General features: G+C 42.5%; 6 protein-coding genes across 6 annotated transcripts; 1 reads left to right on the top strand and 5 right to left on the bottom strand.

Moving 5' to 3' along the window:
- Window positions 1-1530: 1530 nt before the first annotated feature.
- Window positions 1531-2373, bottom strand: EAF01_006592 (uncharacterized protein; the record flags this gene model as incomplete). The annotated part of the gene is made up of 1 exon (XM_038914846.1): window positions 1531-2373. The coding sequence occupies one exon, from the start codon at window positions 2371-2373 to the stop codon at window positions 1531-1533; it is 843 nt and encodes a 280-aa protein (XP_038769801.1).
- A 1053-nt stretch (window positions 2374-3426) lies between these two features.
- Window positions 3427-3932, bottom strand: EAF01_006591 (uncharacterized protein; the record flags this gene model as incomplete). Its single annotated transcript, XM_038914845.1, has 2 exons — window positions 3427-3633; window positions 3771-3932. The coding sequence occupies 2 exons, from the start codon at window positions 3930-3932 to the stop codon at window positions 3427-3429; spliced, it is 369 nt and encodes a 122-aa protein (XP_038769800.1).
- A 289-nt stretch (window positions 3933-4221) lies between these two features.
- EAF01_006590 (uncharacterized protein) lies at window positions 4222-4982 on the top strand (the record flags this gene model as incomplete). The annotated part of the gene is made up of 4 exons (XM_038914844.1): window positions 4222-4224; window positions 4283-4385; window positions 4602-4735; window positions 4788-4982. The coding sequence occupies 4 exons, from the start codon at window positions 4222-4224 to the stop codon at window positions 4980-4982; spliced, it is 435 nt and encodes a 144-aa protein (XP_038769799.1).
- A 900-nt stretch (window positions 4983-5882) lies between these two features.
- Window positions 5883-7553, bottom strand: EAF01_006589 (uncharacterized protein; the record flags this gene model as incomplete). The annotated part of the gene is made up of 3 exons (XM_038914843.1): window positions 5883-6575; window positions 6641-7294; window positions 7350-7553. The coding sequence occupies 3 exons, from the start codon at window positions 7551-7553 to the stop codon at window positions 5883-5885; spliced, it is 1551 nt and encodes a 516-aa protein (XP_038769798.1).
- Window positions 7554-11876: 4323 nt separating this feature from the next.
- EAF01_006588 (uncharacterized protein) lies at window positions 11877-13067 on the bottom strand (the record flags this gene model as incomplete). The annotated part of the gene is made up of 1 exon (XM_038914842.1): window positions 11877-13067. One exon carries the CDS (start codon window positions 13065-13067, stop codon window positions 11877-11879), a length of 1191 nt encoding a protein of 396 aa, XP_038769797.1.
- A 1610-nt stretch (window positions 13068-14677) lies between these two features.
- Window positions 14678-16537, bottom strand: EAF01_006587 (uncharacterized protein; the record flags this gene model as incomplete). Its single annotated transcript, XM_038914841.1, has 1 exon — window positions 14678-16537. The coding sequence occupies one exon, from the start codon at window positions 16535-16537 to the stop codon at window positions 14678-14680; it is 1860 nt and encodes a 619-aa protein (XP_038769796.1).
- Between the last annotated feature and the right edge of the window lie 103 nt (window positions 16538-16640).

Here is a 16640-nt window from a genome sequence, read left to right as displayed (position 1 = left end):
GAGTACATTGTAAGACTTGCTCAGACGCTGGTAGTGGAAGCATGCATAACTACACGGTCGAAGAATTCGAGAGAAGGGTATGGATCGGCAATATCTGTGATAAATTATAACATCAGGAAACAGTCTGAACCATCCAAAAAGCCATAGTATTGTCTCACATTTCAGAAACCCTATATATATATCTGTAAAGAACTGATCTCAAGTCCTCGACTCGAGTTATTTAAGCACAACGTATATGATACCTCGTCCGCTCTCAATCAACTTGCATTCACAATGACAAATTTCTTCTCAACCATTAGAAGTGGCTGCAAAAGAATTTCCACCTCCTTAACTTCCACCCTTTTCACCCTCCAAAAACGGTTCCATCGTGAAGTCAAACCAACACTCGAGGGCATCATTTCCACAATCAATCGTTTATACCGTATTCATGTTCGTCCATTAACATCACGCTATATTCAATTCATCTGCGAGCACCCATTTTCAATAGCCCTTGGACTTCTGAGCATTATCGTGATTATCTGGCCGGGCATCGTTACCGCACCATTACTTGAGCTTTTAGGTTTTAGGATCTTAGGTCCTGTGTCTGGTAAGTAATTTTTAAACCTTCTTATACTTTCATTATTCATCCCCACTTAGCTATCTATTGTAAGCTGTTCTCCGCTGAGATAGTCGACTAACGCAGCACTATAATAGGATCTATAGCCTCGCTTACTCAAGCGATCCTCGGAAACATCGCTGCTGGTAGTGTATTTGCGGTATTGTAAAGTGCTGGTATGGCTGGTTTCGGGCTGGTGATGATCAACAGTGTTGTTTTTGGGATTGCTGTTTCGGTTTTGGCTGTAGGGATTGCTTTTTTGATTGAGGAGTGGCAGATTGAGAGAGAGGAGATGATGTGAAATGGAGTGATGGTGTGTGGCTAAGTGGTCAAGTGGCTGTAGGTTGTTATGAGATGGTTGGGGTGGGTGATGGTAATCGGCTTCGAGGCTTGCGTGGATGAGGAAGGAGTTGTCATTCACGTTTTGGATTGTTACTTCGGATTTAAGTTGATATTTTGTACCTTGGAGACAAGTAGTTACTCGGATATGATTAAAGCGGTTTGAACAACGAAAGTGAAATAACATCTTCGGGGCATGCTAATTCTACAACTCCAGCCAGGTACTTGATGGCTAGTCAGTAATGCTTGATCCGTAGATTTTCAGAAATATAAGAAGATTGCTCTTAGATTTGCACGTGAAGAAAGATCCATGATCGATTCGTGACCGAGTGTCAAAATTCGTGTACATGGGTACTGCCAGAAATGGAAGTTGAGTGGCTCATATATATAGACGATTCACACATCTCTTTGGATCTTTTAAATCACGAGGAACTAGAGCTGAAGTGCAAACCATGGCTTTGAAATATGGTAATAACTGTTTAAAAGAGAGCATCCTAAACTACATAGCTTTAACATCGAATCTTGCCGAGGGACCGGGTATTTAGGGTAAAGAAGAAGCTAACAAACAACGCCTGCAACAAAGAAACCAAAGGAAATCAATATGTCAAACTCATAAACCTTCCTTCCCATTCGGTTCTCCCTCCGTTTCTAATGCCTTCTTCATAAATCCACTTTCCAACTCCACCTCGAGTTATCTGATACCCAATCTCCAACTTATCCTCCCCCTCCTCCATCTTCTCTACCACATCGGTCTCTCGCTCATCTTCACTCTTTCTATACCCAGCCCCAGGGAACTCCCATCCAATCTTAACCACTGTTCTCTTCGCTTCTCCATTGATTAACAAGCTTGGCCTAACCACCATCCACCTCTTTCCTTCTCCTTCTCCCGCCCACCTCACAATTTCCTCCTCCATTCGTATCTTATCCTCAAATGGAGTTTTCCCAAGGCTGTACAGCGGTCTCATCTTACAAGGGATATCTCTTCCTTTCCTACTAATTCCTGTCGTGCTCACCACTATCACTTTTGTCTTCACATTCTTTGGTCCATATTCTACTTCTAGAGCATCCAATGTGCTCAAGATACTTTTGACACCATCCTGACAGAGAGTTGGATCAGACCATTTCATTGAGAAAGTGGAGGAACGGATGAGAGTCATGCCTAGAGAAGAGACGACGATATCGACGGGGAAATTGGTGGCTGGGTCGATAAGTGCGGATTTCAAAGCGGCGGCATCGCGAATGTCGCCTTGAATGATGTGAAGATTGGGGTAGATGATTTTATTGGAGAATTGAGAGAGTCTTGACGGGGTACGACACAAAACATTGAGATGAGTGGTAGATGAGGAAGAGAGGATTTCATTGAGTATTGCAAGCCCAGTTCCGCCCGTCGCACCCAAAAGGGCGATCGAGGGGTTAACTTGGGTTGTAGTGGTAGACATGTTTGATATAAGAATCTTAATTTGGGGTTTGTGAAATGAAGACTAGGTGATGTGAAGAAACAAGCTTGTAATTTTTGTAGTTGATTTGTGAAATGAAGTGATGATATCGAAATTGAATCAAAGGGACATACCTGTATTTATACTTAATCAATCTGATATCGTGTACAGATTTATAATTAGCTATATCGCTGATCAGGTCAAATTCGAGGACGTCGTCGTGAGGCACATTGTTACGCACGTAAACAAAACGTACATTACGCGCGCAGAGGAAGCGAATTCTTTACGTCAAAGGGGGACCTTACTCGAAAACCCCTAAGAGTGGATCAGAGAGGGAAGACTGAGTGGTGGAATTGCCGTGGCTGTGCGTAACATTCCCCCGACTCGGTACGGAGTTAGCTGCGTGAGCTGAAATTGTCCCGACCACGCGAAACCCCGGAGGGAACATAAACTTGAGCTTGTCTTTTCAGGTGAAAGAAGCGCGATGTTTTAGATTCATTTCAGTGTGGTATATGGTCGAGGACGACTATATCTGCTGTAGGAGAAGAGACCTCGGATCGTACTCCACATTTCAAATTATCCGATTGTCAGTATTCAAGAATCTGTGGGTACATGTATAGGTACTCGGTCCAAGAATTCTTCTTTAAACCCTAAGGTAAACGTGATATTCTGGGAGAGAATTAGGAATCACACATATTTTCTATCATAGAAACAGCTGAAAGGATACTAAAATCCTCATTTTCCATATTTCCTGTTCGAAAAGTCCTCCAACATACTCGATGGCCCCTTCAGCCGCAATTCCCTCCTACTTCAACAGACCCTGCACCCGGCCATTCCAGAATCATATACCCCGTTCTCAACGGCCAAGTATACCACATGATCAACCCTCACATCATACTCTCTCTATGATCTATTTGCCAACTACTACCTGGCTCCATGGCTTCCCTTTCATACAATATTCCAATGACTTGTACCACCCGCCATCTCAGCCTCTATCCGTAGTACGTTCGAATGTCAGTTTGAAACCTACACAATTGACTTCTGATCTGATTATTGCTAATTCTCGAAGCCATGAGAAGAGTCCGATGATGGCCCCAAGTTGATGTGCGATGTCTGTTGTAAGACATGTTGTGATGCGTACCCCGTAACGACGTTAGTTTTTAGATCCAATCGAATTTGGACTGCCGATTTGCTCATTATGCTAGAGTCTCTAGCCCTAATTACAACCATAACGATCATGATGTGAGATTCTACCACCGACCACTATTAGAATTCGGGTCCTATGAGGTTCGGGCGCAGAAAACTTAACAAGAGAATGACCAAAATTCTGAAAGTTGGAGAGGCTACCTCTGAATTTGATGACTGCACAGAACTAACTGCGTACGGTATCATACAAATACATTGACGTTCCAGCCATAACCATAAAGGCCGATCCGTAATACTGGACCTGAAAGATAGCCTGACTGCTCAGTGATGGAAACGGGTAGCAATTTGCGTTTCTCAGCCAATATCTCAATGTTGAAACCCCTTTCACCGGATATGTGATTGCTTGGTCCAATCATTCTTTGACATTTTGTTGCATATCTTTAAATTGTGTTGGTTTTTTGGTGTTGTTCGTTTGCTTACATATCCGAGTTTTATCCGAAATGAAGCTAAACAGCCCACTTCTCGTCACTCTCATTCTCATTCTCGTAGTTTCCTGGTCTGACCGTCTGATATTCAAAACCTTTACAAGTTCATAGGTATCTCGACATACAAGGAAACACCTAGCTCTTACTTGAATCTCGACAGTAACCTCCTCATTTGCACTGCTACCACATACGCACTCATTGATATATCGATATCTTCATTATGGTAATATAACCTTCCTCCTCCTCCTGAGAACGCGCAATTAACCATTTGATCAATTTAGTCTTCTGAATCGCGCCTCTATACGTTCAGCACCGAAACGAAGGCACATTTACGTAAATTTAGACTTGGGACTTCGCGTGCAAGCGATCCTCAAGCTGTTATTTGTTTGTCTCCCTCTCTTTTTAAGATGTCTGAGTGTTCCTCCATCCAAAGCCCACAATGATTACACACCAGTTGCACCACCACCTTCATATAACCCTCGGGTTATTGCTGAGAAACAACTTTCATACTATCTAAATGAGTATGGGATATACAATATCATCAAACTGCTGGATTGTTACGTGAAACGGAATATCTGCTAATTCCCCCTTATCCCTTAGACTTCATTGATAAAAGCAATCTCGAAATAAAACAAGATGAAGATGGAGTTGTATATAAAGATATCGAATCTATAGGCGATGACCTGCCAGATCATTCACCTCGTTTTATCCTCCTAAGCTATCCTTGCACACTGGTATATTGTCCCTTTGCTTATTTTTTACCCGTCAAAAGCTAACTTGCTCTAGCCCTCTGGCCGTCTCTCCGTCCCATATGTCCTAATATTCTACCTCCCCCCTACAGTCAATGCCGAACAGCGAATGTTATATGCTGGGGCCAAGGAGTTGATGAGGAATACTGCGGAAGTTTCGAAAGTGTTGGAAATTGAGAGTGTGGAAGATTTAGAAGAAATACCCGGTAAATTGAAGGGCGATGAGAGATAAATGATGGATTTTGGATAGGAAATAAAATGAGCAATGATGGATAGTGATGAATATTGAACGAGTAACGAATCCTGGAGCGATTTGGAGACTACACGATTCAGCAGTTCAAGGTTCCTCAGTGGAGCCTCGACATTCTCCAACCTTGTATTCACTAGGTTAAGGACCTCTTGTAAGTGCTTTCCGTCTGGAATACCCCAAGGCACAGGAAAATATGATAAAGTGCGGGTGAAACATATAGGGCACAATATACCATAATGTCCGTTTGGGAGGGTTATAGAGATCTCAAGATCTAACTATAAATGCAACATTTACGCAATGAATAACACACATATCATCACTCTCAGCTATGGACATCACACGTTTTGTTCTTGTGTTTAAAAGGCCAATTTTGACCATTAATACAAATCACTCTTTTCACCAAGACCACTGAAGAATATGATGATTCAACAAAGAGACTAATTTTTTCCACACAGAACCATTGAGGTAAAAGTTTCTTCCTCACATCCTGTCGAGTTACTCGATAAGGATTACCAGGTAAAGTTGGGCGGATCATATAAGAGATTATATAATTCTATATTATAACGCTTTTCGAGCCAGGCTCCTCCCAGTGAGCTTTTTAAACCCTACCCGGCAATTCACCGCGATAGTCTTCACTCAAATTATATACGCAATGGGTTATCGAAGAATATGTTTAAATGCACTACAAGCCACGATGCGCAGAGAAGATGACAATGAGCACGCTACAAGCAGCAAGATATAGTTTGTCATGTCATAATTCATTCATCCCGTAGGGAGCTACTTGTTAACGTATACTCTTCCAATTATCCCAAAACCGTATCCAAAGCAATTCATTCCCTTTGTACCTTCCAATCCACTCATCATTTCCGTCCAAATATATTTTCAATCAATATTCCTCGCAGTTCCCTTCTCTAACCCTGCATCCACATCCTCAGTCGATTCATTCTTCACACCCCTATTTCCTCTCATTTTCTTCATACTTTTCTCAATTGTGTCATGGCCTGCTGCCGCTGCCAAATCACTATCATGTTGAACATCAAAGCTTCTTCTTAGATACTCTGGTCCCACGAATGTCAAAATGATCACATAGACGTATACACAACCCATGAAAATACAAATGACCTTTCCGTATTCAAAACGAGCTGTTTTGCCCTTAGGTGGAAGAGGGAATTTTTCCCCCAATTGAGCCTCGATAGTCGAACTAGCCGAGGAAACGAGATTTCCGAGTTGGTATGCGGTACCGACGACGAATGTTCGGAAAGAGCCAGGAGAAAGTTCCATAAGATGGATGGGGATAACACCCCAGGCTCCTTGGACACAGAATTGTTCGAAGAAGGCGGCGGCGATGACGGCGCTGGAAGAGGTGTATGTGTAGGGGTAGAGGAGAGCACCGCCGAGGATGGATATAACAATTATGGAGAAGCGACGACCGAAGATTTGGGAAGAGTAACCGACCAAAGTACCACCGGTCATGGCACCAAGATTGGCGACGACTTGGATGACGGTAACAGCGTTTGCGGAGAAGTTGTACTGATTTTTAAGCATGGTTGGGTAGAGATCTTGGGAACCATGAGACTGGAATTTGGGTTAGTATGAAGACGATGAGATATCTTTCGATCAGTGGTGAGAGAGGAGCTTACCATGAAGTTAAAACCAGCCATGAGAAGTACCAAGTAAATCAATAAGAGCCAATGTTCCCTCAATGCTACCTTTCCTTCAGCAATAAAGGTAGCTCCGATATTACCTCGCTCGTTTCGAACAAGAACACGCTCCTTGTACGCATCTGTTTCTGGAAGACAGAGACGGAAGATGATGATGAGAACAGGTGGGCCTGCACCGAACCAGAACAAAGGTCTCCATCCATGACTAGTGGTATTTACTAATCCTCTAGCAAAAGCTGTTGCGAGAAGATATCCAAAAGCGTATCCTTGTTGAAGTATACCAGACATCAAACCACGAGCTTCTTCGGGACAATCTTCAAGCGCTGTAGCGGCAGCATTTCCATACAATCCACCCATTGCAATACCGAACAGAGCTCTGCACGCAAGAAATTGCTTGTAGGTTTGACAGAAACCGGTACCGAGTTCGAGGATGATGAAGAGAATGTTGTTGACAATGAAGGGCCATTTTCTACCATATCTGTCTGCTGCGAGTCCGAAAATAATAGAACCAACAGATCTCAGCATGAGAACCAATGTAATACCCCATGTGATATCCGTAGTAGTCTTATCAAACTCCTCTGCGAGGTCCGAAACAGTAAGACTGACTGTGAAGAAATCGAACGCATCCCAAGTCTAGGCAAAATAGTTAGCGGGAGAAAGCTAATGCAGTCAACGGTTCAGAACATACCCAAGCAACAAACGCCACAAGGAAGAATAGCCATTGTTTTCCATTCAACATAGCCAGAAGTTTGAATGGGTTGGGAGCTTTGTGCATAGGAGGCTTGAGTGTGGAAACTCGGGTCCTACAATACTCCCCAATGGACATCTTCTGGGAAGATTCAGATTCGTGCGTATGGGCATCATAGCCTGCAGCACCGTATTGGTCTGCCATGTTGAGCTTTGATATCTGCGAAAGGGTTATTAGCTTTTGATGTAAAGAACTCTGCTACATTAAGCAGGATTGAATGTATGTTGGTACCTATCAATTCCCTTATTTTCTTAATTCGAGTCTTATGATAAGGTATTCAAGCAAGTAAGAGATTGATGTCGTTACCAATTGGAAGGTAGAGTTACAATATTCTGTATTCACTCCGATAGAGGAGTGGTAGCGCGTGTCCAACACGGAACTCGACTTGAAATAAATGAAGGATGAGGATGATATGGTGAGAGTATTTCAGAAATGCGAGGCGGAGAGCTACCTACTTATCTGTCTCTCATTCGATACTGCCTAAGTAACACAAGGAAACGATCTAGCGATAGTTAGACACCAACATTTTTTTACGATCTTCCATCTGCTAACCATGGATACCTGCATGCTTCCATCATCTCCTCTAGGACTATGGTTCATCAGCTGATGATCTTAGCGTTGGAAAAATGTTTGATTTCTTTTTAGTGCAGCCATCATCAACAGTGAATCCTGGCGCTCCCCGCATGGAGAATGGGGAAAAGTGGAAGGTAATCCAGTGAATAAGCTTGTTTGATCCTGGTTTGGTTGCTATTCCCTCGGCTGAATGCAAGCTTGCCATCTGCTAGTTGGGTGTCAATATCTTCTTTTCTTCTGACTAGGGGTTTTTTTTGTTGACATATGGCATGGGCTCCCATGGTGAGTGGTATCATAGCATTGCATGGCGAGCATGGTCGAAACGACGACAATGTAGAGACAGACCAAGTCGCCCACTCTGTTTTACCACATGGTAAAGGTACTGACTAATAGAAATATGTCTAGACTTTATCTCTCATCATGACCAATTCTATAAAATGGTATCGTTTTCTTTGCTGATCACAGTGACATGTTATCTGTGCAAAGTGTGGGGATCCAACTGTTCTGGCCTGGAGCTTACTTTGCTCCGTAGGAGACTAAAAAGTATAGGCCGCAAATTTTCCAAGAGCTACCTCAAGCCTTAATGTCCGATCCCGAATGGAACGATACATCCGCGCTTGTTGTGTACTTATTACTAGGTTGGTACCGTAGACAAGGCAAGTCTACCGAGAACACCTAACACGGAGTCTAAACAAAATAATAACCCTCGGAATTACAAATAGGTTGCAGATTCCAAACTCTTCTTCAGTACATAAGATTGGGATGCCGACTGTCTAATGGAATGGCGGAGTGCATATTTCTTTACCAAAGGTCCTTCGACCTCGCTGTCGTATTGTACTGGGTGATATTTTGAATCCGGTGACACCCTTGCTACTGATGGCGTCCGTACTCAACACCCCGTCAGCATTGGCGCTGCGGTGTGCGCGAGAGAGAGCTGAATAGTTTCGGTACTTCATGATTCGATTCACCTTGGTATCTTGGAATCGTTTCAAGCTTTTATCACCAAGACGGAAGGCTTTGGCAGTGGTTTAGGAGGGGTTTTACTGCTTGAAGAACCAAGAAGTCCTCGAGATATTTTTGCCAAATTAAATAGGTCTTAGGAGGAGGTTGGAATACAGCGCCTGCCAAAGTTTGATAGCTTCTTAATTTCCGAGTGTCAAAAGTGTGTCAAAATGTCATGTCAGTTTGTGACTAAAAATAAGATGGGGAGAGGTCGATCCTCTTGGATATTGTTTGATATATTTTTGCGTTCATTTTCATTTTCTTCTCTGGCGTCTTGGTAAATTCTGGGCATAAATCTGGGGTAGAGGGGCTCGCAGTAAAAGCTTTCGGTCAAGCATCTCGGCGGGGGTGGTGGAGACTTTGAGAGTCTGGGGATATTCTAGTGGTGTCTTAGGACCCGAGAGAGCCAACTTCGTAATTCCAGCAATGTTTCTTCTTTCTTGGCTTAATGTTCGAACTTCAATCAATTCTTTCGAAACTGCATTGAAATTTGATCACAAGCATCAAAAATTGAACAACTGCACCATATCAATATTACCACACATTTGGATATCGTAACGTGGCACTCGCGCCATTTAGGTTCTAGATACAAGAGTTGATTGTACGATGACATTTGCACCAGCGTATGCGTGCATAGATGTCATCCAACTTTCCCCTTCATTTCAAGTAACTTTAAGCGAATAGAATAGGGTTACCTTATAGATAAGTCGAGATACTGTAAGACGAAACTAGACAATTTTTTCGTAAGAGTCACGTGATTATTTGAACGTGATCTTGTGTTTGAACAAATCTACAAACGGTAAGTATTGTTGAAGATTCATGATTACTCTCCCTGATTCGTACTTGCTCAATTGGTATATCAGTCTGGAGTTGTGGACTTCTTGTTACCACAATGAAATCCGGAAGTTTGGACATTGGAGATCACCCACTTAGGCACAAACACCACTGCACCGGAAAGCAGTCTGGGTCTAGCTTATCATAATTTTTCTACAAGATACGAAATCTACTTCCATTTGGGAAGGTACCTCTTCTATTGAACTTGAAGATTCCACTCGAATAGCGTGCGTGTAACGCTGTTTTACTCCTTCCCAGAATTGATGAATAGATGTTACCGGAATCTTCCACATCTAGAACGATATTTCGGGAGGTTACTTATTACAGTTGAATCAGATTTGAGTTTTTCGTACCTCAGGGATTATCAATTTGCGTTTGTACCATAGCTACCGTCATGTTTCTTGTTCGAGTTATGGTTCTGCGCACAATTTTAAGTGGTCTAGAACCCAAGACATATCTACCGAGGACTTTATCGATTGTTTCCAATCATTGACCCGGTAATGGAAAGCTCCATACTATTTGCGCGAATTACGGTGAAGGCCGTTTCTTTACCTTCTCAATGATATCGAGGACGGGAAAACATTGCATCTACAAGACCGTATTCAAAGTTTGACTAAAGGTTAGACTCATGAACATGAACATGAATACGAATCGATGAAGATGACATGGAAGTTGATCATACTTGACCGTCACTACAATGTATTATTGATCTTCGACCTTTCTATCTCTGAGTGATTGTCACTCGGTCAGCAAAGACTGCAGATGGGTGAATATTCTCTCGAAAATAATCCAGAGCTACAGGCATAAATTCAGAAGTCTGAGCTTTAAGACTGTTTCTTGTGAACCGCCATACAGGCCTTGTCATTGATGAACCTTATCTTAGTATTGAAAATGGCTTCTAGCTGCTAAATCTTAGATCAATTGACAAGTCTCATTGATTTGCTTGAGACAATGGCCAGATAATGAATCTTTCTTGCATCTTTTGCTCTTTGAATTTATATCGCGAGCTTGCATCCTTATTTATAGACTTTAATTCAATTACGTTTGAACACGGCGGTTTTTCGAATATTCTCTAACTTAGCTTCTACCATGATACATTTAGGAGCGCAACCTCATACACATAAACGTTCAGAGAAATTGGGTAATCAGCTGCCAAAGTTCTGGTCATGGCTTCACGTAATGTTTATTTCTATCTAAGCATCAAATGATTCAAAGGCAGCACGAACGCTATGTAAGGAAGCACCACTCTCTCGACGTTAGATAGAGAATTATAGAGCCCTGAGGCCTCAGAAATACCTCGTTTGAACACTAACAAGCTCATATTGACTTTGGATGATATGAGTTATATAAGTGCGAACATTTAAGATGAGTTTGGTGTGGAATAAAATGTCGTTATCGTTGGTGTAGCGATTGGTACGTAAGAAGTTAAGTGACTTCTAGAATATAACAGTGTAATTCTATGTAATAGTTATCAAACGATTGTACGTCAAGGTGCGCATGATAAATTATCATGTCTATCGCCGATAGAGGTTGTTTACTTGTGGGAAACTCTCGACCCATACTCTTCCATTTCGAACCTCGAGTTGAGCCTTTTCATAATCCTGTTAAGCCTAGCACTTAGAGTAATATACGTCGTTTTCTATATAAACCCCACTATAGTGAAGCATGTTTTAATTTCTACTATGTGTTTCAATATTTTCATCAAATATTATATCATCAGAAGTTTCAATGGTATTATAAATCACTGGAAGAAAGGAGAATCATGAAATGCAATAAATTATCTCTCAAACGGACAATACTGAAGCAGTTTCCAGTGAAACCCTTTCATCTGAATTCATTGAATCTCTCTAGGTTCTCAAGGGAATACAATCAAAACTCGTAGGAGTTCATAGTGGCAATCTTCATCAGTATTTTGGTATGTTGCTAGTCTTGTGCAAAATAGCTTCTACATATTGCAACGGATGATCCAATCGCAAATATGTACTGATATAGTACAGAAAACTTCAATATCAGCTTGGTTGGTACTAACTTATATTACACTCGTGACTGGCCGGGTCACTATCCCCGTCGTGCAGGTGGCTTTGAAGACGAAGCGCTTTTGAAGTGCGGGTGTGGCTGTAGTACAAGAGGCTGACTATAAGTGATATTTCTGGGTATCAAATTAACTGGTGCTCCATGAGATGTAGATTCACTCGGATCTGAGTCTTTACTAGTTCCGCTTTGAGGTAATTGTACAGGAATCATAAACCTTTGCTTCGCGGTAGCTCCAGAAACGTTAGAACCATGATTAGAGAATACTCGTGTGCCAGCATTGTAATCGGATCTGATATCGCTATTCGCTCTGCGATCCGCTAATACAGTTTCCATTGGCCCAATGGATACTTCAGAACCATTCGAACTTGGCGCTAGTTTTGGATCGGGAGCTACGCTCGATGATGGTGCGCGGGAACTGGCATTACTGATAATAGACGGAGCCACTGAATTCCCAGAGTCTTGTTTTCTGGCACTGTGATTAAATTCGACCTCGCGCTTCTTTCCTTTTCCGCTATCACTCTTGCGATCCGTCGATTTGGAGATAGTGGATACACGAGAACGAGGGGGGAGTGGCGTCACAGTTGAATCGGAATCGTCGCTTGATGATGTTGGTGCCTCCGATCGCCCAGAACGCGAGGTTCTAGTGCCACGTTTGAATTCGACATCGCTCTCATTTGCTCTTCGACCACCCTTTCTGGGATCCGCTACTTCACATCCAGTGTGTACATGAGAACGAGTGGGAAGAGGCGTTGAAGTTGAAGTCGAATTGGGAGCTACGCTTGATGACGGTGTGCGACCGACATTACTAATACTATCAGACGGACCCAACGTATCCAATGAATCAACCGATTTCCCTGCAATGCTGGACGTGTATCTGTCATTAGATTTGTCTCTTCTCCGACTATCTTCTTTTCTCTCTTTTTCCTTTCTTCTACTCCTCTTTTCCTCTTCTCTCTCTCTTTCCTTTCTTCTACTCCTCTCTTCCTCTTCTCTCTCTTTTTCCTTTCTTCTACTTCTCTCTCTCCCCCCTTCCCTCTCTCTCACTTTTTCCCCATCACCACTTCTCTCATATTGCCTAGACGCTTGTTTAGACCCTCTATCAGAGGAAGCAATGGTTTCATATTTATGCGATTTTTTCGAAGACAACGTACGATCCGAAATATCGCTTGATTGAACCGATGATTCATATTCAGACTGACTACTTCTGCTAGTCATACTGAGAGTTACTGTGCGGTTCTGCCGTTGCTTTTCAGCCTTTTTAAGTTGGGTTGAGAGGGATCTCTTCTACTGTCTTTAATTTACAGTGACGATAAATATCTTCTATCGAGACTAACTCGCTGATGCTGTTCTTTTATTGCTCAGTTGGAATCCTTATTCCGAAAGTTAAAAATGGAGATGTGGTAAATGTATATTTAAATCACGTTAAGTGGATGATCTGTAGAATAGAGTTGATACTATGTGCTGAATATCATATACAGATGGTCAGGATATCAAAGGTATATATAGTTCTCTCCTTCTAGGACTAATTTCTGGAGCCCATGACCAACATTGCTCTCTGATGATTTTTCTAGAATGTATCGATGAAATTGACTGTGGTGGATGGGATCCAAGGTCCTACGTTGACCGGGTCGAAGATTTATTAATAGCATTCGGACTATCTTGCTTGAAAATGGCCGTATGGGTGAGGCCTGATGTCAGGCCGAATTGAAGTCTGGGTCTCAAAGGATTGATTTAGACTTTCGGGTAGAATTCTATTAATGGAAATGAAGAGAGGGGTCGGTTTCAAGGTCGAGGAGGTTTTTTGATCAAAAGGTCACTCGACGTCGATGGATGTTGGAAGTGGGATGTGGATAATTTATAGTATGAACGCAGAATTGCAGGCTCGAGGGGTTTGTGTTGCAGCAATTTGAATTCAAAATTCAGAAGGAGGTTCGTTTGAAATTGAGTGAAAAATAGTGAAAGGGATAGATAGATTAGAAGAACTGGTAATGTCAATCAAACTTCATGTGAATTTAAAAAATGATTTTATCGCAGGACTCCGAATGCAACATACATAACCATGATGTTAAGACCAGAAACTCTTCTAGCTTATACATCCATCCACAATGGAGTAGGCTCTCCAGAGATTCAACCGGTACTTTGATATCCAACCATCCATCTCTTGTTAAATATTTCTACAACTTCAACTAATTCCAGCTAGCTTTCTCGTACTTATCCAGTTCTTGGGTGCAAGTCTAGAGTTAGAACTAAGCGTATCACTACGCAAAACGTTAATAGCGTTTTAGAGATTGTGCGAGATATGTCGAGTGTATAAGTATACAGGTGTAGTTATACACAAGCTGATGATATCTCAATCAACCCCATACTGTAATTCAGCATGCGTTTGTCTCCGAAGACTAGCTCTCCATAGATTGATGGGCTTGCATCTGTAGTATCTTAAACTGCACGCAACGGAAAACAAATACGGATGTGGCATATGCAAATACAAACACAAAGGCACACACATTGTGAATTTTCATCAAGTCAATCAAGTCAATCAAGTCAATCAATCAATCAATCAATCAATCAATCAAAAAAGGCAAAATATCTCAAACACCTTCAATTTATTCATATCAATCTAATAAAATACCCAAACCCCCACGACAAAAAGACCAGCAAATCTAAGCAAAGTCCCACAAACGCCAACAAGATATGCAGCTCCAAATCAAATCAAATAAAGTCAAATAAACCCAAGCGAAACGGCCAGCAAAAAATCCCCAGAAACTTCCTTCAACAGGTCCAATCTTCCAGCTGTCACAAGTCGCAAGAGGAGTTGGTCATTTAGCTTAGTAGCCGCAATCTTCACCTCTCTTAATGCGTGCTTCTCGCGTCTCAGGGTTCATCCTAAATCTAGCGTCCCGAATAACCTTACTTGGCCTTCGCACTTCCCCATCTGGCTGTACGTACCATTTGTCTTCTTTTGCATTGCTTTTGGGAATCGTCTGCTTTTTTTTAGAGTCTTTGAAAATCTCCGCAAATTCTTTCATCCCGGGCATGATTTTTTCTTCCTTCGTCCCAGATTTTCTTCTAACATCTTCTGGGTAATGCGGTCTCTCACCATCGCTGGAGCCTTCCGAAATGTCTTCAAGTTCTTGGGTTTGCTTTTCATCTGCATTCGAAAAGGTAACTTTTCTACCATGTCCCCTCTCACTACTTTGTCTATCTGAGACTACCGTCTGTTCGTCGTCGCCTTTTCTATCTTTCTTTTGACTTTTTCCGTCACCCGCTGCGCCCTTGATACTTCCACCACCACGTGTTGACTCTGGAGGTTTTATACTACGTTTCCCTGATTTTGCTGATTGTGAAGAGGTTCCGCCATCTCTTCCACCATCCATTTCACCACTTTCTTCACCTGCCTTCCGACTTCCATCATCGTCTCCCTTTCGACTTCCATTGCCATCTCCCTCCCGACTTCCACCATCACCTCTCTTCCGACTTCCACCATCATCTCCCTTCCGACTTCCCCCATCACCTCTTTGACTACCTCCACCACTTCCCTTATGACTTTCATTATCACCTCTTGAACTTCCCTTTTTACTCCTATCATCATCTTTTGCATCACTCTTCGAGGTTGACGATCTGACCCTCGGTCTTGTATATCCAAGAACAACTTTAGAAGCCTTATCCGATTTTGAAGGCTTTTCCCTTTTCCTTGTCCATACTCGGCGTTCTTCCTCTTTAGTCCGCGTCGAGCCTGGACATCCCTCGCCACCCCCTCTTGAACCTGCATAGGAATTTGATTCTCGAGGTTCATCAGCATGTCTCGATCCTGATTCGTGAGGCCTTCCACCATCACCTCCATCACTACTTTCATCATTTCCATCTTCACCTCCATGTTGTGGTTGCTCTCGAGTGCTTCCCCTATCTCCCATGCTCTTACGACTCGGTATTGGTGATGCTGCACGAAGTGATTGCTCCTGAGATTCTCCATCATGTCGTTTACTGTGACTTGATTTCATTGATCCTTCACCTCGTTTGCTCCCATGATTCCTTTCAGATCTTCTATCATATTCCCTGTCATCATGACTCGGTATTGGTGATTCTGCACGAGGTGATTGCCTCTCAGATTCTCCATCATGTCGTTTACTATGACTTGATTTCATTGATCCTTCACCTCGTTTGCTCCCATAATTCCTTTCAGATCTTCTATCATGTTCCCTATCATTATGACTCGATATTGGTGATTCTGCACGAGGTGGTTGTCTCTCAGATTCTCTATCACCTCGTTTGCTCCCATGATTCGATTTGGCCGATTCTTTATCTCTACGGTGTGGTTGCTCAGCTCCTCCGTTATCTCCTCTGCTCCTATGACTCGAGCTAGCTGGTCCTTCATCTCTACGATGTGACCGTCTTTCAGATTTTCCATCGTCTCCTCCTTTACGTTCATTATTGTTTGCCCAGACACTTGTCCCTCTACCTGCTTCTTCATCCCCCTCCGCTCGTCGTGTATTAGACAGTGCCGGTTTTGCCGTTGAAGCTGCTCCTCCAAGTTCGGATGCTAAATACGATCGTGGTGGCGTCCTGGGTGTTGTCGCAGGATGAGCAGATGCAGAACCAGATTTCGACTTATCTCCAGTTTTTCGACTTTGTCTATCAAGTTCTTCAGTCCGACTGTTCCATTTTTCCATCTCTTTCTTAGTAACCATTTTGATCCGAAATGTTTATCAAAAGCCTGATAGCTGTTTCTTTATATTGCCCCTGTGAATGCTGAACGGTAAAAGCCTTATCTAACTTTTGGACTTGGTTTTC

This window comes from Botrytis porri, assembly GCF_014898465.1.
Source record: "Botrytis porri strain MUCL 3234 chromosome Unknown BPOR_008, whole genome shotgun sequence".
NCBI lineage: Eukaryota > Fungi > Ascomycota > Leotiomycetes > Helotiales > Sclerotiniaceae > Botrytis > Botrytis porri.
The sequence above is the reverse complement of the archived record's forward strand: the minus strand, read 5'-3'. Positions and strand labels throughout refer to the sequence as shown.